Genomic DNA, 23,009 nt, shown 5'->3' on the forward strand with positions numbered 1-23,009 from the left:
TGGCACATGTTAGGCAAGCGCTCTACTACTGAGCTACATACAGCCCCAGCCCCCAAATGAACTTTTTTGAACCTACAGTTTCTAATTCTGAGTTCCTGAGGTGTACAATAATTCTTACGTTCCTGGTGTTAGGTTGTTCTTAGTTCAACCTGTATGTTGTACTTTTATAGTCATTAATCTTGTTAGATTTTTTTTTAATTTATTCTGATTAGTATTCCAATAATTTATCTATAAATAATCTCAGATATATCTCTGTTGGTGTACCAGAGAACTTTGGTTAATTCTTTTTTAATCTTTAGATCTTTTTATAAGTTTGTCTTCTCTTATTGCATTGGTAGTACCACCAGTAAAATGTTACTAAGAGGGGACTCTATATGGACTACTGAAAACAAGGGAACAAAAAATCAAATGCTGAAATCAAAGAACAGTTTCTGAAATCAGCCAAGTTAGAAAAAGTAGGAACTGGTTTAATAACAGTTTCAAACAATGATCCTGTTTAAAAAACAAAAACTACTATCCATGGAGTCTTTTATTTGTGACAATAAAGAATGGTTAACGGGGAGGCAGTCAAGTCCCTGGTTCCCATTTAACATAAGGCAAATAAGCTCCTCAAAAGATCATATCCTACTTTCTCCATTAATAAGGATGGTTATGAAATCAACTGCCTTTAGTGTATGATTCTTGGAAAACAGAGTTTTAAATTTGTATTCACTCAAGTTTCCAATTGTGAAGAAAGTTACCACATAATTTGATCCTATTTTTTATAAAATAAAAATTATATTTTGTAGAATTTTTAATTTTTGATACATGTATACATCTTTTAATTTTTTTTAATTTCTGGAGATTGAACATTTCCTATAGTCCAATCAACAAACAGCTTTCCTCCCAAAGCAAGGGAAACAGTTGCTTTTGTTCCTTATTAATCTATTGTTTCAAATAATCATATAATAGATGAGATTAAACTCAGAGCATTTTACAAACTAAAATTTTTAAATTCTTCCTTGATTTATTCTAGACTTTAAGAAAATGAGCATTTCTTCCTTTCCAAGTGTTTTAAAATTTTAATGTTTCATTTCTGCTTATATTTGAAGTACCTACACTTTCAAAAGCCTTACGTTGTGTGAATGCACATATTAAAATATTACTTTATGTCAAAATTGACTATAAATCTAATTCTACAAAAAGTTAATCTGTTTTCCTGAATTACTATTTCTTACTGATAAGTACAAGCATATAATTTATATTATCATGTTATAAATTATAATATTAATGGCATAATCCTACTATACCAACTGAAATAAAAAGCTCTATGAGAACAGTTAAATCCTAGATCTTAATCTGTTTATTTTAACCAAATTTCAAAAGTTTAAATTCCAACATAAATACAGAAGGACCTTTGCTCAGACTTCAACTTTATCAGACTACATTCCTTACTAATGGAGGATAAAGGTTGCTAAGAACTTTGTGTTTCTCCTAGATTGTTACCTGGGTTGGGGGCATAAGACTAGTATATCAGTAGGAGGAGTTAGCAGCATAAATGTGGAAATTTTCTATTGATTACTCTTCAACTTGATCAGCTCTTATTCTATTCACACAGGAAAAGACTGGACATCATAGCTAGCAGACACAAAACATGAGAATTTGTGTTTAAATTTAAGACATTTAAGCAAACTTTAAAATTCAAGTGAGACTTTGAACAATCTCATAACATTTATTAAAAAACACACATACTTAATATTGGAGGCTAAACTGATTTCTCTTTTGAAAGGATCTCAAAGTTTTGAAATATTACCCAATTCTCACAATACACTTTTACTGAAACCATACAATAAATATGAGATCTTCTTTTCACTAGGAATATAGTATAAAGAAAGAAAACTAAGTTACTTCCTAAATCCATAATTTCAGCTTGCAATTTTATTAGAGATGCCTCTGGAACTTTATTTTCCCCATAGGCATTATTTTACTGCTTATTCTGCTTAGAATAAAACAACAATCAGAAATTCAACCTAAAATTCTGATTATCTGCCACTTGGCTTCTGACCATTCCCATCAGGCATCTTGAGAGACCTATGCAGCGCCAAAATGAAGCTCAGCCCCACACAATGTCTGGCAGAGGGTGATGAGAACAGCACATTGTCTGCTTGGTCTGAACAGAGGTCACAGCAGGGAGAGCATCTGCTAAGATAATGCGAATGAAGGAAACAACTATAATTGCCTCATTAAGAGATCTCTGGCCAAATAATCACAAGAAGAAAGGACTTAGAAAACCACCCTAAAATTAGGTCTATAATAAGCAAAAATTAGAATAGAATAAAAAATGCAAAATTAAGGAGACTTGGGTATTCTATTGGTTTTACTAATTTCCTTAGTCACTACATAGATGAATGAACACTTGGATGCAACAGTTCAGTTATTCAACTCTAGCCCTTTGCTAATCATTAGTAGGAAGCTTAAGATGCAAATTCACAGCTGTCCAGGATACAAATGAATGTAAAATAAAGGGTTTGGGGGAATTTCTTAAAAGGGAACAACATATAGGAACTAAGAAAGAATACCTACTGATCTGTATTTTGAAATTACAATGAAAAGCATAAAATTAAAAAGCATGAGGAACATTTTAAGAGATAAAATTTAAAAGATAAAAGTCTCAAAAAGACAAAGGAGAAAAAAAGAACAAGTTGTCTGCCTGATAAATTTACTTTTTTCTATTTTGTACTTCCAGCTTTAAAAAATATTTAAAGTCAGCAGTACATTATTACAGTCAAATCCTCACTCCAACTATGAGCCAGTAAAGGTATATATTTTTTATTCAACATTGTTGATAAATTAAAATATTTCATATCAAAAGCTAAGAAATGTTTTCCAAGTTTAAATTTAAATACCCAAATTGGATACAAGATTAAAATGTACTGATATTGTGACAAACTATTTTTGCATTCCTTGATATTTTGAGGTTAAGCTCTATGAACTAATTTGTATTCTACAGTTAAAATTTACTGTTCTATAAATAGTACCTTTAAGTGAATCATGGTTATAATTTTTTTCTGATTCCTATGAACAGTAAAATTAGCTTGTCATACCCATAAGCCAGGTTTAAAATAAGCAAACTATTTGATGACTTTGATGTTTTGCACCCAAAATGTGCTGGCTAATTTTTCCATTCCATTTACCATTCTGGTCTTTAAACTGCCTTAATCTCCTGCCCTCAGATGTTGACCCTGTAAGAATAGGGGTCATAGGTCAGAATAGACAGACCTCAAAGGATCTGGACTATCAATTCATGCCTGAAAGATTTCTCTGCCACAATAGGAACCTACTAAACAGCAAATTCCTAAATCTAATCACACAAGTATCAGGGTGAAACAGTTATTTATTGGAATTTGTTGATTTACATTTTCAAACGTCTCTACCACCTAAACAGAATTTTAATTTTTCTTTTAGAAACAGGTACTGGACTATTAAAAAAAAAAAAACATGAAAAAAAATTACTGACAGAACTTGTAAAGTAAAACATATATTCCTTAGGAATGCTATGGAGATTTCAAAATACGTAGCACTAAATTTCCCAAGTATAAAGTTAATGGAAAACTTCAAATTATATCACTGAGATAATGAGTGGAAAAGGTTGCACTGCTGCAAAACAGGCAGAATTACCACTGGTTAATTTTTAGCTCAAAGGCAAATGAGGGCAATAAACAAATATTTTTCATTTTAATAAACACAATACATAGCCTTTTAATAAGGAAAGCCTAAGTTGATTATTTTAACCCCCCAAAATATAAATCTAATGACTTCCAAAATCTTCTTGCATATTTAGAGAAATTTAAGCCCACAAAATTATGGCCCTGTAAAAAATAAGTTTAGTATCAGACATCTCCACTTTCTTGCCAAAAGGCAAGTTAACTCTTCTCAGCTGAAACAAAATCTGACAACATATAATTAGTTTCTGTTTATGTTCACCCTGGTCTTCCTGACCATAAATGATCAACATATCATAATGTACCATTTTAATACTGGATTAAAAGGAATGTAAAGTTTCATATCAAATTTTAAGTATAAAGAGCTTTTTAAAAAATGATAAATTAATCAGTCTTTTATGATCACATAAAAAGAATTCCCTATACTTCCATACCAAAAGCAGTTATACCAAACATCTCAACAATTAACTACCTTTCTAAACAAAATACCTTACCACTTTAACTTGTGTAGAAAATTTAAAAAGCTAATGCAGTTATGCAAATTAAATATTGTAGCAAGTGAAAGGAGAGCAGCAGAATTCCAGTATTCTTTTCTAAGTTATTTTTAAAACTCTCAAGTCAACACTCTGAAAAAAGAGAACTTGCATTATTATGAATAGTACTTCTTGGAGAGTGTGGTTGGGTCAAAAGATGTGGAAGGTTAAGGAGAACAAAGACAATAGTCAGTACCCCAGGAAAAAAAACAGAATTAAAAAGAAAGTAAAAGGAAAAGCCATAAACAAACAAACAAAAAAACCCCAAAGTTATACGTACACATTCAACGTATATATCTACCACATCACTGCAAATGTTCCTAGAAGTTATATATTTATCATTAAAGATTAAAATCATTTTAATCCTTTTGCTCATTAAAAATATTTGCAAACATAAACTAAAAAGTTATTCCATAAAAGATTTAACTTTATATTACAGGCTGATGTGATTATTTCATAAAAATACTAAAAAGTCAACAGGAGCTAACAAAATAATCATTCTATTACCCTCCCCTACAATTTTACTGTTAGAAATTACTTCTTTTTCCTCACAGTAAATTGTGTTTTCTTAAATGTTACCAAGTATAGGACAACTTTTTAGAAGAAACATAATTTTTAAAAAATCTTTTAGTTACAATCATCTTCATTTTATTATAAAGAAAGCTCTATAAAGCCATTAAATGTCCTACTTTTTAAAATAAACTAAGAAAAACTAAGCAGAATAAATCTAAAATTATTTCATTTGAAATTTTAAGAAACTTCTCAAATCTGGAAAATTTTAAATAAAATACAACTTTTACTATTACTGAATAACTGGACACTAGGAGTTAGATATTAAATTCAGCAGAACTTTAAAACAGTGAAAAAATAATCCCACTTAATATATATATATAGTTAATAATTAAGGTACAATCCTTAATACTATATTTTTTCCACAGAAAATATGGTTCTAACAGTAAGTTCTCTTGAGAGATGGGCCAGATTTTGAATTTGTTAAACAAAAAAATTCCATGTAATCAAAAATTCAAAATTTCTACTTTTTAATTTGAAATGACAGAAGTTAAACTTTATGATCTAAAAATCACTGTAGGAGAAAGAATATTCAACAAATGGTATAATAGTCACAGGTAAAAAAATCAATCTTGACCTAAGCCTCACACTTTATTACAAAAACTAACTCTAAATGGATCATGGATAAATAGGAAAATGTAAAAGTATTAAAATACTAGAGAAAACACAGAAGGAAATCTTTGTGACTTAGGATTAAATAAAGAATTCTTACACATGACATCAAATAAACATGAAATCAAATAAAAGTGAAAAAATTAGCTTCATCAAAACTAAAACTTCTACTCTATAAGAAATATTTAAGTGACTGGAAAGACAAGCCACAGACTTGTCTTTGAAGAAGCTATGTGCAAGTTATATTTCTAGCAGAGTCTTGTATCCACAATGTCTATGAAGAGTTCTCTAAAACACACACAAAAAAAGTGAAAAATGGGCAAAAGACCAGAGCAGACATGTCATCAAAAAGGATATTGAAAAACCATAAAAATATGCTCAGTATCAGTAACTACTATGGAAATGAGAATTAAAACCACGATAAGACATCACTACATGCCCATTAGAATGGTTAATATAAAAATTTTTTTAAAGTGACAATACCAAATGCTAGCAAAGATGTGTAGCAGGTAGAACTTTCATATATTGCTGGTGGGAGATTAAAAATTGTACACACACTCTGGAAAACAACTTGGCAGTTTCCTATAAGTTTAAAAATATGACCATGACCACACAATTCAGCAATCTCACTCCAAAAATGAAAACTAATCTTCACACAAGTCTGTGCTGTGGCTCTGTTCATAACTGCTACAACTGGAAAACACCCAACAGATGAACATATAAACAGTGTTCTACCCCCATGAAGGAATAACACTCAGCATTTTTGTAAATGAGCTATTGATACATTAAACAGTGTGAATGAATTTCAAAGGCATTATGTTAAATAAAAATGTGTTATTCCTTTTAGATGTTGCTCATAAAGATAAAAGTATAGTGAAAGAGAACAAGTTAGTGGTTGCTAGGATATATGGTTGGAGGCAGGATAACTATAAAAGATAGCAAGAGGCTGGGTTTTGGCGGGTGATAAGATTGTTCTGAATACAGACTACGTTGGCAAATACAGGAATATATACATGTATTAAAATTCACAGAACTGCATACTCAGAGAAAAAAGTTGTCAGGCATGGTGATGTTCCAGCAGCTCGGGAGGCTGAGGCAGGAGGGTCTTAAGTTCAAAGCCAGCCTCAGCAAAAGCAAGGCACCAAACAACTCAATGAGACTCTGTCTCTAAATGAAAATACAAAATAGGGTTGGGGATGTGGCTCAGTGGCCGAGTGCCCCAGAGTTCAATCCCCAGTAACAAAACAAAACAAAAGGTTAATTTTACTATACAGCCATTCAAAATAAAATAAAAACAATGTTCCAGGCAAACGAAACATACAGAAATATAACAGTATTTACTTCTCTTTTAATATAAATTAACTGGACTCTAGCTTTCAAGCACTTCAGCAAACCAAACCAATCATTTAATAACACTATTTTAAATATTTTGTGGACTATGAGTATGAAAGTGTTTTATACCAGCAAGTTCTCAAAAAATGAAAGGGACCTATCTAAAGGATCCAGAAGTCATCCAAATGTGGGAAATTTACACTCTACAATAAATCTGGATAGCTACAGATTATAACTCATTTAAAAAAAAACAAAACAAAACCAGGGCTGGGGTTGTGGCTTAGTGGTAGAGTGCTTGCCTAGCATGCATGAGGCACTGACTGAAGCAGAAGGATTGTGAGTTCAAAGCCAGCCTCAGCAATTTAGTAAGACCTCAACAACAAAGTGAGACCTTGTCTCTAAATAAAATATAAAAAAGGGCTGGGGTGTTGCACAGTGGTTAAGTGGCCCTGGATTCAATCCAAAAAGATAAAAACTTTTTAAAAAGGTAAAAATAGCTCTCTGCTTTCTGATGCATGTCTGTAGTTGCTTTCCTCTGCTACATCCTCTGCCACACCCTGATGTTCTGCCTCACCACAGGCCCAGAGTAATGGAACTGGCTATGTATGGACTGAGCCCTTTGAGCCCTCTAAAAGTGTGAGACAAATAAACTTTCCCCCTTCTATTTATTCTTGCCAGGTCTTTTGGTCACAGTAACGAAAAAGCTGACTAAAACAAACTAGAACTTGGCTGAAGTGGTAAATTATCTAAAGGAAGACATGAAATGGTTCCAACAGAGGGAAGAAGCAGAGAAATATGCTAAGGCATTCTTGAAGGAAGAGACTGATCAGATGATGACAATAAGTAACATTTCCTTTAGCATCTGCCCTATTTTAAATTTCTACCACAGTCCCATGTAACTCTTTAGACCCGTGGACTGTGCATACCCATTGACAAACATTCATTAAATTTTGGTAAAAAATAAAATGAATGGAAAGGAAATATTAAGAATAATCACAGAATAAATTAGGAAAAAATAGTGTAACATATTAATACAGTACTTTGTTCTTTGAAATACAATAAAATAAATAATGAATATGACAATAACTAGAGAATCCAGAATAAGATTTTTTAGGATACTTTATATAATTATGCTAATAAACATGAAGTATGAATCAAAAAATAATTTTATTCTCATTAATAGAACTGTATCAGAAAATAGATATGGTTAATATCCACAGAAGAACTCAAGAAATTCATTAAAGATATCTGAAGCCTTTTAAAGATTCAGGGAACAAATCAGTACCTTGGTAACTAACTGTTCCAGCCATCAGTTGATAAAGACCCATCTTCAGACACCACACTGTCAAACCTTGTTTTCTATTTATTTCAGTTTATAGTCAGTTGTCACAATGCTTATTTTAATATTTTATTACAGATTATAAATAGTGGCACATGGAAAACTAGAGTGACAAAGATCATGGGCATCCTAAACTTTAAACAGATAGTTGAAAATCATTAAATATCAAACGTATCAAAGCTTTAACCACAATAAGACATGCAATTAATGTCAGTGGTTGGCGCAGTAATTCACCTTTGACTAACACCCCCTCCTGTCTTGCTAGGTCATTCTTCTAGGATCCCAACTATAATTCTTTGACCCCACTGCAACCTATGTCCATGAGCCTAATACCTTTTCAATGTCTTCATTCCTTACCCAGTTTAGCTCATATTTTCCATCATTATAATTGTTCCCTTCACCTTCCAATCCTTTGTTTCTCTTCCTTTTCTTTCTCAATTAGAAAAAAAATAGTATACCTACCAACTGTAGATAGTTCTGTTTTAATGCCTATTTCACATCCATAATCATGAAGTCAACGAAGGAGAAAACAGAATCATATCAACTGACTTGACTTTAAACTCATGTCCACTAACTTTAAGTGGATCTTTGGTATGGCTTGGAACTCTTTCTTCCCCTTTTCCACAATGTGTTCACTCTTCTATTTTCCTATTTCATACTTTCTCCTTATTAAATCTCCTAATCTCCTTTTACCATCACTCTCAATAAATGATCTTGCTTCAAATTTCATTAAACAAACAGTATAAAATGGTGAGAAATCTTACTTTATCCCACTTTTTTATCTGCCTACCTACCTGTATCTGTGCCTGTAGGCTGTGCCTTGCCTGAGTTTCAAAGAATGAACCAGCTATATTCACAACAGGCTCTCCCAGTTTGCTTTAAATCCCAATCTTTCTACCCAAAGAAATCACTGGAGCAACTGTCCTCTTCTCCCCTGCATGTTTAATCTTTCCTTTCTATTAGATCATTTCCCATCAACACATAAACATGCTATAATTTCTTCCCTTGGGCTATGGCTTCATTTACAGCCTACTTACCGGTAAATGTCACTTATAGGTTATACTTGCTATCTCTTCCTGTCCTTTAATTCTCTGTTGAACACAATCCAGGTAGGCATTAAGTCCCACTAGTTCACCAAACCAGCCAACTTTACTAATGACTTGTGTGTTACTAAGCAGTTCAGGTTTCAGTGGTCATTTTACTTGCTCATAATACCACTGAACATCCCTGATAATCTCCCCTTTTTGAAACTGTTTCTTTCCTTCTAAAACAAAATCCCTTCTTGATTTTCCTCCTGCTTCTCTCCTTCATGCCTTTTGCTATTCTTGCTTCTCAATGCTTAGCATGCTCAGGACTCGGTCCTCTTTTCTATATATACTTATTTTGATGGTAATCTCATCTAATATTATAGCTGCAAGTATCATCTTTTCTCTAAATAATTTCATCTCCAGGCAGAGAACTCCATATGCTTAATCCATTTGCTTAATCTACATCTCCACTTGGATGGTTATTATGTCTCTCCAACTAAATATATCCAAAACCACACTTTCGATTTATTGTTCCTTCTGCAGTATTCCCCATCTTGGTAAATGCTCCCTCCACTTTTCCTGTTGCCCAGACCAAACAAACCTTGGAGTCATCCTGGACTCTTCTTCTCTCACAGTCCACTTCTGATCCACCAGTAAATCCTGCCGTCTCCACCTTCAAAACATATTGGAATTTTCGCTCACCACTTCTACAGCTAACGTCCCAGTCCAAACCACCACCATCTCTTTCCCACAGCATTGGAAAAGCCTCGTTAATGATCTCTCAGTTTCCAACAGTACCTCTCAAATTATGCTGTAATCACAGCTGCCAGAATGATACTTTAAGGAGGTAAGTCATATTACACTACTTTTTAACTTAAAAATTTCCAATGACTTCTCATTTCCTCCAAAATCAAAGTTCTTCCAATGATTGACAAACCCCTATATGAAGGAATGACTTGCTGTCTTATGCTTTAACTCTCAGCCTCCACCATCCTCCCCCTTACTGATTCCAAATAAGAAAACATATAAGGCATTAAGAACTATACTGTTATTCAGGCGAAATAGCTCATACCCATAATCCAAATGACTTGGGAGGCTGAGGCAGGAGGATCACAAGTTTGAGGCTAATCTTAGCAACTTAGACCTTGTCTTAAAATAAAAAAATAAAAAGGGCTGGGGATGTGGCTCAAGTGTAAAGTGCCCTGACATTCAATCCCTAGTACCAATTAAAAAAAAAGAACTATACTTTTAAACATTTAATATAAAAAATAAAGGATTGTTTTATTTTATTTTACTTTGCTTTACTTGTATTTTATTATTGTCATCATCATTATCATCTCTCAGGGAGCAGAAAACCACTCCAATTAGTTAAGTGTATCATTAAACTTTCAAACATATTCATCGATTTTCTTTAGTACAAAATGTGCTCTGAAAAATGTGGGATAGAAATAACTTATTCTCTTACTGGAGAGCTTTTCAAATCATTGAGAAAATACTGACCAGGAAATAAATGCAGTAATGATAAGTAGCTAGCTGTTTGGAAGGGAAAGAAAAGTTAGATCCATATAGCCTTCTCTCTCTTCAAAAACAAAAATAATGAAGAGAGAGAGAGAGAGTAATATTTAAAAGGTAAACAAAAATAGTATGAGAAAATATTGATGTATATAGTGTGCTTTTTTCTTTCTTTCTGTGTGTGTGTGTGTGTGTGTGTGTGTGTGTGTTGGGGGATTAAATCTGGGGCCTCACACATGCTAATAAGCACATGTTCTACCAGTGAGCTACACCCAGCCCCATAATGATATATTTTTAACTCTGTAGTTTGGAAGGTAGATAGCAACTAAAGTCAGATAGTATTATGGAGAAAGTCACAAACATGTTCCTATAAAAGTTCAAAACTTTAATACTATTTTTAAAAAACACTATCATTAAAATTAAAATATATTTCGTTAGTTTAAAAATATTTCTGATTTTTTATTTGAGACCAAAGATTCACATCCTAAATATACAGAGAAATTACAAGTCAGTAATAACAAATGAACATCAATAGATCAAAGGTCAAAGAATTAGAAAAACGCAATTTGTAGAATAAAAATTGAAGATGAATACCAACATAAAAACCTTTCAACTTCTAAGGTCATCAAAGGATGCAAAGTGGAACAATCTTAATTTCTTAAGATTAAACAAATGGCAACATTTGGTGAGAGCTGTTTGACTTTTGGAGGGGCTGTATTTTGGCCTTCATGATTCTGGACAGCAGGTGGGAAATAGGCAACAAACATTTTAAAGCATCAATTTTTTTAATCCAAATTTTCTCTATTAAATATTTCTTCTAAGAATTCAATCAGACTTTTCAAAACTGCACATGAAACGACTTGCACAGTGCTATTATTGGTAATTCAAAATACTAAAATTATCCTAAATATCCATTAACATAGTATTGTTCATTTAAATTAAATTCTGGTATGTCCAATGGTGGAAATTTATGCAAATGTTAATGATTGACATGAAAGAGTCTGATATATTATTAAGTGAAAAAGATTTACAAGTTTCAAAACAGCATATATTTTATGATTCCCACCTATAGTTAGGATTTCAAATTATTTTTTTCCTTCCTTTAGTTTTTTATGTTGTTTAGATTTTTCATATGTGAACTGGCTTTTAAAAACAAACAAAACCATCAGTATATTTTCATCTGAAAAAACAGGTGAAGTGCTGGCAAATTTTGGATGTATGAAGAGCACCTCTGTCTACTGGGAACTTCAGCTCCCTATGTGGGGTCTCAGAACAGTCTGGTGAAAAAAAAAAAACTATACTTTTTTTGGTGGTCAAGGGACTATGAAGTGTTTCATGCCAAATACTCAGTTTAGCACTCTCTGCAGATAATTCAAATTGCAGAACTGACTATATTCTTGATATTTGCTATTCAATTACACAGTAGTGGTGTTTTCTTTTGGTACTAGATGAAGTCCAATAATATAATAAAAATAAGGAAATATTAGAATGCTTTTCCAAATATAACTCATAAATTAGCCAAGTGATAAAGATTACCTGTCTCCCTTTGGTTTTCTTTTTTGTAGTGTCTTCCCTTTGGGTCTTCTTTCACTTCCTAAGCAGGGGCTCCCACCAGGTCCTGTTACCCGTATTGATTCAAGGCCTTTGGAAGATTTTTTAAATGTGAATTCCACTGGTTCACCTTCTTTCAGACTTCTAAATCCTTCCATGAATAGTTTGCTCTATAAAGAAGGGAAAATGAACAGGGAGAGCAAGATCATCATTATCACCTATTTATAATTTCTCTCAATAATTTTAAAATTAACAAAGTAAGATATCTTGTGATCCATTACAAAAGTATAGGTTTTTTAAAGTTCAGTGACATTATTATAATGTTTAGCAATACATACAAAAATGTAAATGTGCATATTCTTTGACCCAGCAATTCTTTTTTTGTATATTTACTTAGATATTTACCATTTCTTTTATTTCCAAACTATAAAGCTTTCAGCAATTCTACAAGAATTCTACTATAAACAACTTATACAAAGTTCAAAGAAAAAAAAGGACCATCATAGTACCGTTTGGTTAACAACAACAAAAAAAAATCATAACTACCCTAAGGTCTATTTAATCCCAATGATTACATTAATTACAATAAAGCCAAATAATATAATATTATAAAGTCATTAAGATTTTGTTGTTGTTTTTCTTTAGTTCTACATGTATTTATGTGGGAAGATGAGCACATAATACTACTGAGTAAAAGGTTAAGGCTAAAGAACAATATGTGTACCATGATGCCATCTATGTCATTTTTTTAAAAAGACATATGTTATTTCTGCAGAGATGGGATTTGGAACAAGACACTAAATCATAAAGAGTCATTTTCTTCAATCCTGGTCTAGGAAGGTAGGAAAGTTTTCTATATACACTTTACTGCACTTTTTGAGCTTTTTATAATTTGAAAACTGCTGAGTTTTGCAAAAAATTTAATTTCCAAATGACAAAACTGTAACTTTAATGTCAAATGCTCATTGGCTGTTTTAATCCTACTATTTTCATCAAAGTCAATATGCCAATTCAAAATCTACTAAAAATAATTCAGTAATTAGTTTTATTTCTTCTTCAAACCCTTTTATGTACAATTGACAAATCTAACTTGGAATACCATGTAGTTTGAAGAGACTTTTCTGCATCTGGGGGGAAGGGGCAAAAGAAAGAAATACAATATGGTAGAAGACTTTGGTTCAAATCCAGTTCTTCAAGTAAGCTTTGAATAAACTATTTAATTTACTTTCTATTTGTCTGTATATTCAAGCCATTTGAATTCTGAGTTAACAATAAATCTGAAAAAGACTCCACAGAAACAAGAATTCGTGGTAAAATAAGTTTGTGAAATCCTATATGTTTCTTCTTGGGCCAATCAGATTAGCATATTAGTCTCAGAAACATCTTCCCCTCCATCACTGCCACCATAATAAAAATCTTGTTTAATGTGTCTAAACTCAGCAATTTCCTGAATTGATTGATCCTGACTTAATTGGGATCAATTAAGGTTCTTTATTAATCTTCTTTATAAGCACAGATCACTAGTGTACTTAGGGAAATACAGAACCAGAAAATCTTCACCCTGACAACGGCCAAGTTCATGTTTCCAAAGGCAATTCACTGTGGTTTGTCCCTAAGGGTTCCAATACTGGAAGCCTGGTCTCCTGATGCAGCATTAGAAAACAGTGTAAAACCGTTAAGTGGGAGATTTTTTTTTGGCCGGGGGTTGGGGGGGGACCAGGAATTGAATTCAGGGGCACTCAACCACTGAGCACATCCCCAGCCCTTTTTGTATTTTACTTAGAGTCAGGGTCTCCCTGAGTTGCTTAGTGCTTCACTGTTGCTGAGGCTAGCTTTGAACTCTCAATCCTCTGATCCTCCTGTCTCTGCCTTCGTAGCCACTGGGATTACAGGTGTGCACCACCACACCTGGCTAAGAGGGAGATCTTAAAGAAGTCAGTCACATGCTTTTGGAAGCGACTGTGAGACTGCAGAGTCTCTTGTTCTCAGATGTGCCCCTGCCATGAAGCCATCTACCTTTGGGCCTTTGCCAGAGATCTAACCAATGCTCTCCACCCCACTTAGTCTTGGCCTTTAAACTTCTGAAACTATAAACTACATTAAATTTTTAAAATTATCTTGCCACGAGTGTTTTATTAAAGTAACAGAAAGCAGTTAAATACAGTAGTCCCCTTTATCCATGGTTTTGTGTCTCAGGAGTTCAGTTGCCTGAAAGTCAATGGAAGTCAGAAAATATGCATACGTTTTAAATTGATTACCATTCTGAATAGCACAATAAAATCTCTGGTCATCCCACTCCATACCACCCAGGACTTAAATCATTCCCTTCATTCTGTGGGACCACTCTGCATACACTTCCCACAGTAGTCATCTTGGTTATCAGATAAACTTGCTGTATCGTACTGCTTGTGTTGAAGTAGTCCTTATTTTACTTAATAATGATCCCAAAGGGCAGGAGTAGTGTTGCCGGCAATTAAGACACAAAAAGGAGAAGCTATAAACTGCTTCCTTTAAGTGAAAAGGTGAAAGTTCTTGACTTGATGCTGAAGTTGCTAAGACCTATGATAAAAACAAATCTACCCATGACATTGTAAAGAAGGAAAAAGAAATTCATACTAGTTTTGCTGCTGCACCTCAAGCTGCAAAAGTTATAGCCCACAGTAGAGTCAAGTGCTTAGTGAAGCTGGTAAAGGCATTAGATTTGTGTTATGGGTTTAAAGGACAAAACAGTACACACAGGGATAGGTACACAGTGTTTTTCCCATGGGTCCTTGGTTTTAGGCATCCCCCAGAGGGGTCATAGAATGTGTGCTTTTCAGATAAAGGGGACTATAATTATATATAATCCAAATCATTACAAGGAACAAATAGAAACACTTCAAAATGTAACACAAAAGGAGACTGTTCATTGTGATAAAGTAATATGATACATGATATCAGAGTTACTAATCTATTTCTAGTGATGACCACCTGTCAGTGAAATCCTTCATGCTTTAGTCTACAATTTGATAGCACCACTTTGCTACCTGATGGTATATAGGGCAAAAACCCACAACTGTCTGCACTCTTTAAAATAACAAATCATCATTTTTAAAGCTATTTTAACAATTCTACAGCATCATCTCATTTTTTCTTCTAAGCTTTCCCCGTACTAATTATAAATAGCTCTTTTTGTTTTCATTCCCTTTCTTTCTTCCCACTCAAGAAAGTGTATATGTAAGTGGGATGAAGTGAAACACAGCTGAACTACTGAAATTATGAGAATGAAGGAACAGCAGTTTTAATTTTAGATATATTGTATGTTCATGTTTTGCTTCAACAACAAAAATTCTATCACTTATCTCCTAGTTCCTAGCATACAGGTGCATTTTTCACCAACTTAGTTTCATTTAACATCATTAAGACTTTTGATAGGTTATCATTTATAAGTGAATTACTTTCTCAAATCTAAAGCTAAATTCTGACTATTTGTCATGACATTTGGAAAGAACACTTTTTTTTTTCTAATTCCACCATACACACTCTCCCCTCCTCCCCTGTCATAATACCTGAGCAAAAATAAGAATGACTATCCTTACAATGGCTCTGTAATACAAAGACTACAATTCACAGAGAATTATGAAAATATTCTGTCTTTGCTATTTTATTGACATAGCTGCCATACAGGTGGAAAAGATTTGTTAAAAGGTAGGGAATTAGTTCATTATATTTGGTCACAAAAATGAACTTCTCCCCTTGATCTGAAAATTTTTATTAAAAATCCATTATTTTTTGGGGGGGGGAACCAGGGATTGAACTCAGGGGCACTTGGCCACTGAGCCACATCCCCAGTCCTATTTTGTATTTTATTTAGAGAAAGGGTCTCACTGAGTTGCTTAGCACCTCACTTTTGCTGAGGCTAGCTTTGAACTCTCAATCTTCCTGTCTCAGCTTCCTGAGCCACAGGGATAACAGGCCTGCACTACTGTACCCAGCCAGTCATATGGATTTTTAGTTTTACCTAACCCATTTACTAAATCTTGTGCATTCTTTCTCATAATCTCTTTTTCATCTGCCCCATTTGGATTGCCGTTACCCACTTCAGAGCCCTAACATCCTCTATTAGGATATGTATAATAGTTATTATATTTCAACATGAGTCTCCTTCCCAATCTACAGTATCTTTCACATCTGCATATTCCCTCTGAATATATTTTTGCTTGTTAGTTTCATATCCCAAAATCTACAATAACACTCAGATCTTGCTTAGATGAGAATTTATAATCTTACTTCTACTTATATTTGCCATATCCTTTTCCATTTCTCTAAAATGCAACACTTTTCTTAGTAAAACTGGTACACTTGAACTTCCCTGAAGATCATCTCAGCTCTCTATACCAGTTTATTTTGGTGAGGACACACTCTTCTACTCAGCTGTCTACCAAAAATCTTACTCACTCTTCAAGGCATAGTTCCATGATCCTTTATGTCACCATCCTCAATTGTCCCAAATTGGATTGTTTTCTCTTTCACTTAATTGAATTTTCTATTATAGTTTCTACAGCATACTGCCATGTAATGCAAATATCTGTATATGCCTTACATCTCATTTGCTCTTTTGGACTCATCTTCTACTCTTTAGTACTCTTTAGTTCACGCACTAAGAATGTAATATACATCTTTTTTCCAAGTATTTTCCAAAGGGCTTAACATAATGCCTGCAAATAGCTACCACTCAATAAGTACTTAAAATAATTCTACAGTTAGCATCAATAAAATCAAGGATTATTAGTCTAATTCTCAATTAAAAAAGAAAAAATGGACTGAATTCTTTTATAAATGAGTTGCACATGCAAAACCAGATTTTTTTCTACCTACTTCTACTTCCAGTGCATAAAATTCTTTCTTTTTTTTTTAAAGAGAGAGAGAATTTTAATTTTTTTTTTTTTTTTTTTTTTTTTAGTTATCAGTGGACACGACATCTTTGTTTGTATGTGGTGCTGAGAATCGAACCCAGGCCGCAGGCATGCCAGGCAAGTGTGCTACCGCTTGAGCTACATCCCCAGCCCAAAATTCTTTCAATGTCATAAAAAGAATGTCACAAAAAGAATATCATAAAATTCATTTAATGTCAAAGAGACACTATATATGGTTCATCAGAAATAAAATGTAGCCTGGTTCAGTGTTGAATGCCTGTAATCCCAGCATATTAGGAAGCTGAGGCAGAAGGACTGCAAGTTTGAGGTCAGTTTGAGCAACTTAGTGAGACCCTGTCTCACTACAGAAAGCAGCAGAAAGCAGCGATGCAGCTCAGGGGTAAAGGGCCCTTGGGTACAATCCCTAGTACCCTCCAACACACACACACACACACACACACACACACAAAAAAAAAAAAAAAAAAAAAAAAAAAAAAGCAGTATTGCAATGGTTCAAGAGAGCAATGCTATCCAATGACTCCATTCAAAAGTTAAAGTGGACTTTTTTTCTTGTTCTTCCTTCTACCCATTATCATCTACATTTGATGTGTCTCACAATACATGAAGACTGGTCTAAGAATATAGATTGGTGATTTTTTTTAAAAAAAAAAAGTTGTACATATTAATAGAAGAACTTTTGACATATGGGCTTATATTTTTATCTATACCTAATTTGTTGGGACAAAATAAAACATACTCTGTATAGAAGAGAATCAGGAATTGACTGAATAAAGGAACAAAGTAATAAATGATAAATGAATGAAGGGTATTTAGAAGGAACTACTGATGTGTGCTAAAACACACAATGGGACAGTCCAATTTTGAATGTGTATATCATACGTGAACAGCTAATTTGGTTCCTCTTCTTCCAACAAAGTGAGATTCCCTTTTCTCTGCTTCCCTTTATTTTTATTCCAACTTTTAAAATTCATTGTGACACAAATATATTACAGAATTACAAATAGATGAGCTTTCAATTTCCTTGCTATACATATGTTCCTCCTCCCTACTGTTTAAAAGAATAATAACAGGAATATAGAGTCAAATGAGAGCATTCAAATGCTGTATTTTATTTGTCAAGTGTTTCTACCACAGGGAGGAAGAGTATGAGGAAAAGATTAACATTAAACAAAGACGAGTAGGGGGAGAGAAAGGGAGAGAGAAGGGAAAGCATATGGAAATGGTAGGAGACCCTCAATGTTACACAAAATGACAAAGAAGAGGATGTGAGGTGAAAGGGGGGGGAAACAAGGGAGAGAACTGAACAACAGCAGATGAGGTAGAGAGGGATGATGGGTGGGGAGGGGAGGGGGGATAGTAGGGGATAGGAAAGGTAGCAGAATACAACAGTCACTAATATGCCATTATGTAAAAATGTGAGTGTGTAACCCATGTGATTCTGCAATTTGTATTTGGGGTAAAAATGGGAGTTCATAACCCAATTGAGTCAAATGTATGAAAGATGATATATCATGAGCTTTGTAATGTTTTGAACAACCAATAAAAAATATATATTAAAAAAAAAGTATTTCTACCCATGTCTCCAGACAGTAATGATAGCATTACCTATTTCTCTTGGCACATAATTTCTCTCCAACCAGATTGGGAAGGCACGTAAGTGTAGCTATATGATTCTCCACAGAAATAAGAATACATTTTATTCCAGTTCAAGATAGCAAGCTGTACAGACTCGCCTCAAGTTGGTCTTTAAAAGCCATCAAAATGACAATATAATAACAAAATAAAATAAAATGGATTCACAATAAGGAAGATAATGGGAAGGATGCCATCAACAGAAAACAGAATTCAGCTGCATGGCAGCCAAGAGTGGTGGCACACACCTGTAATCCCAGCAGTTTAGGAGTATGATCATGAGTTCAAAGCCAGCTTCAGCAACTTAGCAAGGCCCTGAGCATCTCAGCAAGATCCTGTCTCTAAATAAAATCTTTAAAAGGACTGGGAATGTGGCTCAGTGGTTAAGTGCCCCTGGGTTCAATCCTCAATATCACATGCACACAAAAAAACAGAATTCAACAAATTTCTTTAAGTTAGAATGTTCACTGAAAGCTGAGCTAAAGAAACCACACCCTAGAAAACTAACAGAAAGAGCTGCACTGAAGTAGGAACCAATACTCTTCAAAGGCCTAATAGGCTGTGCTAAGACACAATGCCTGTGACAAAGGACAAGAACACAGTAGGTCTTAAAACTGAGGTGTTAATGGTGTAAGGACCAAAAGCTCATTCCCTTCTTCAACCCCTATACCTACCTACACTCATGACACAGCCAAATAATGCCTCAAGGCAAATAAGAGGCACTTCTCTACAGATACTGAAGGAAATATCAGGGAGATTCTGAAGCCTGCACACAACTAGAAAACCACTGGTGTAAGTCAGCTACCTACCCATTCAACCTTAAATCATTCCTATCCCTCCTTCTTATTCCTCATTTACACACCTGAAGAGTTCTTCAAGAATCACAAAACATGTGAGGTCAAGATAATTGACAGAACCAAAAAAACCTGATACATCATTTAATTAGTACTCCCAGAGATATTTAAGGCAACATAGCTTTAATAAAACAAGAACAAAAACAATCAGAGAATTCAAAAGCCTTCTCAGAAACATGATCTTTGAGTCACACACCATGGTGCATGCCTGTAATCCTAGCAACCTGGAAGGCTGAGGCAAGGGTTCTCAAGTTTAATGCAAGCCTCAGCAACTCAGCAAGAACCTGACTCAAAATAAAAAGGCTGGAGATGTAGCTCAGAGACAGAGGTCCCTGGGTTCAATTCACAATTAAGTGTTTTGGAAGTAAAAGATGAAAAAATATTTAAAAATTTGGACAAAAACAAAGTAAGAGATGGTAGGAAGGAAGGGAGGGAGGGAGGAGTGAAGAAAGAAAGGATGAAAAGAAGGAAGGAGGGAGAACGGATAAAATTAATGTGCTTCCTATATAACCTTGGACAAGTTGCATACAGTTGGACAAGACTCCCTCTTTTCTTTTTGTAATAAAATATACATCACTACTTTTAATTATAAGAATTTTAAAAAATCTTTATGACTTCTCTTTGTCTATGTGGACACAGATAGAAATGAATGGTGACTATTTTTTAGTCAAAACAGAAATTTTCCTTTATGCATGCTTAGAATGTCCCAATTCAGTAAATAAGAGCAAGATTTTAGTATTTTTTTAAATTTAAATCCCTTAAGAAAACAGAAGCTTAAAAACTATGGTGGTAGTGTTAAAGTAAATGTTTGCTGAGAATTTTACTTAAATAGAATAAATCCAATTTACTCCAATCAAATTATCAAATAATTTCACAAAAATAGGATCACTACTTGTCTTGAATATTAAAGGAAACCTTACATAAATCCCTCCATCTGACCTGTACTTCAAAGCTGAAAAGGATGTGATAAAATTGGCAACACTTCTCAAATGACATTGGAAAAAATCCTGGATTTGAATGTTGATCCTCCTACTTACAAATTCAAGCTTCCTGACCACAAACTTACTTAAAATAAGTTTTGTGTTTTTGTTTTTGTTTTTTTTTTTTTGCTAAAAAAAAAAAAAAAATTGCTCCAAGGGCTGGGGTTGTAGCTAGTGGTACATGTAGCATGTACAAAGTCCTAGGTTTGATCCTCAGCAACACATAAAAAATAAATTAATTAAATAAAGGCATTATGTCCATCTACACTTAAAAAATAAATATTAAAAAAATGTGCTCCAAAATCCTTATAAATAAACTAATAATCTCTCTAGGAATAACAACTATCTGCTATAATTATTAATGGGTCCCAAATAATAAAATGTAAAATACCTAAAACAGTGCTTAGCCCAATGTCCGCAGTTCAGTAAACAGTTTATATTATTAAGTTTCCAATGTGCTCCCCCACTTGCACACAGGTAAGGAACAGCTGAGACAAAACAAGTATGTACTGAGCATGTATCATTAACAGCAATGGCTGAATGCTTTTACCTGCAGAATCATTTGATCCAAACTACCTTAACCCTTGTCCCCACATGGCAAATGTTTGTACATCACTGAGTTTCAATTTAAACATTACCTCCTCTTCAAAGCCTTTTATATCAATTTCAAGAAAAATGTAGGCATTCCTTTTCCCTTGTTCCAAGTGCATACCATATATAGCACTATTGTAACACTTACCATTCCATATTACAATATGTTTGGTTCTTAGAAAGTTATGAACTACTGGAAAGGAAATATAATTTCTCACTTCCATGCTTAAAACCATCCCAAAAACATACCAAGTACTCAATATATGTTTGAGGCAGACAGAAGCATCAAAGTGAGAAAGAGAAAGGGAGAAAATAAAAATTAGCTATATCAGGGCTGGGGATGTGGCTCAAGTGGTAGTGCCCTCGCCTGGCATGCATGCGGCCCGGGTTCGATCCTCAGCACCACATACAAAACAAAGATGTTGTGTCCACCGATAACTAAAAAAGAAATATTAAAAAAATTCTCTCTCTCTCTCTAAAAAAAAAAAAATTAGCTATATCTTTTCATCTTTAAGAGGAGATGAAGGGCTGGGGATGTGGCTCAAGCGGTAGCGCGCTTGCCTGGCATGCGTGTGGCCCGGGTTCGATCCTCAGCACCACATACCAACAAAGATGTTGTGTCTGCCGAGAACTAAAAAAAATAAAATATATTAATCTCTCTCTCTCTCTCTCTCTCTCTCTCTCTCCCTCTCTCTCTCTCTCTCTCTCTCCCTCCTCTCTCACTCTCTCTTTAAAAAAAAAAAAAAAAGAGGAGATGAAGAACCCTAAGATCTCATCTGATAAATGGCAGAACCAGGACTCAAAGCTCTACCTATTACCACCAAAAGCCCTGTACATCGCAATGCCCAGTATAACATACTCTGGAAAAATTCAATCACTCCTCAATAACACATTCACAATCAATATAAGGTTTAGAATCCTGAAGCTTTGGCTTCCAGCAGGCCTCCCTACTCAACCCATACTCACCCTTTATCCCTTAATTTTCTTAGCTTTTAAACTTTTACCACAAAATGAAATTGATTCTTTTATGGAAGAGTATTTTATTTTATTTCTCCTCTTTGAAATTAAGTACTCAGTAAACAATGGCTAAGTAAACTTATACAATTATCTACTTAACAGATGATAGCTAAATAAAGCAACTTTAAAAACAAAATTTATTGGGCTGGGGTTGTGGCTCTGTGGTAAAGCGCTTGCCTAGCATGCATGAGGCACTGAGTTTGATCCCTAATACCACATGAAAAAATAAACAAAATAAAGGTATTGTGTCCATCTACAACTAAAAACATATTTTAAAAAACAAATTTATGATCCTATGTTTCATCAAATGGAAAAATTATAGACTTGACTTTAAAAAATACATAACTCTGACTTCACATGAAGTAGCAAAATATTAGGCCCACATATACTATGTATAATTTAAGGAGGAACATGTATTACAAACCTAAAGCAGTGCTCTTACTTTTTAATTATACTCTCTGACAGGAGAGTTTGAAGTAAACATGTTTTGATGAAAAAGGGTGCATAAGTTAGAAATATGTGTGAGTTAGATAAGGATATAAGGTAAACATGTTTTGATGTATTTTAGCACAAACAAGTGTGGTAGTTTAGGATAAGTGTGTTGTGATGCAGTGTAAACACAATCTGTGAAGATAGGATAAGAGATAGAAGCCACGACGTAAACATGTTTTTGAGTTGAAATGTTGTAAACAACTATAGTATTTAAGGGCCAGGAAGGCTGAGCTCTTTGGTCAGTTCAGATCCACGATGTCCGTGGGTCAACATCGAGCGAACTGAGCCCCGCCAGTCTCTGTTCCTGTGCCTCATGTGATGTGATGAACCCTGGTGTGAATAAACCGAG

General features: G+C 34.0%; 1 protein-coding gene across 5 annotated transcripts in view; it reads right to left on the reverse strand.

The window, feature by feature from the left end:
* Lin28b (lin-28 RNA binding posttranscriptional regulator B) overlaps positions 1-23,009 on the reverse strand; it is a 127,109-nt gene that overhangs the window by 38,003 nt on the left and 66,097 nt on the right. For 3 of the 5 annotated variants that reach the window (XM_021729717.3, XM_078019553.1, XM_021729716.3), the window contains 2 exons: positions 12,164-12,348; positions 9,717-9,788 (listed from right to left, as the gene is read on the reverse strand). In XM_021729717.3, the coding sequence (XP_021585392.2) occupies positions 9,717-9,788; positions 12,164-12,348 (257 nt within the window). The remainder of the gene's footprint in view (positions 1-9,716; positions 9,789-12,163; positions 12,349-23,009) is intronic. The other 2 variants (XM_040283153.2, XM_078019555.1) reach the window with 1 other exon arrangement.

This window comes from Ictidomys tridecemlineatus, chromosome 8, assembly GCF_052094955.1.
Source record: "Ictidomys tridecemlineatus isolate mIctTri1 chromosome 8, mIctTri1.hap1, whole genome shotgun sequence".
NCBI classification, from domain to species: Eukaryota; Metazoa; Chordata; class Mammalia; order Rodentia; family Sciuridae; genus Ictidomys; species Ictidomys tridecemlineatus.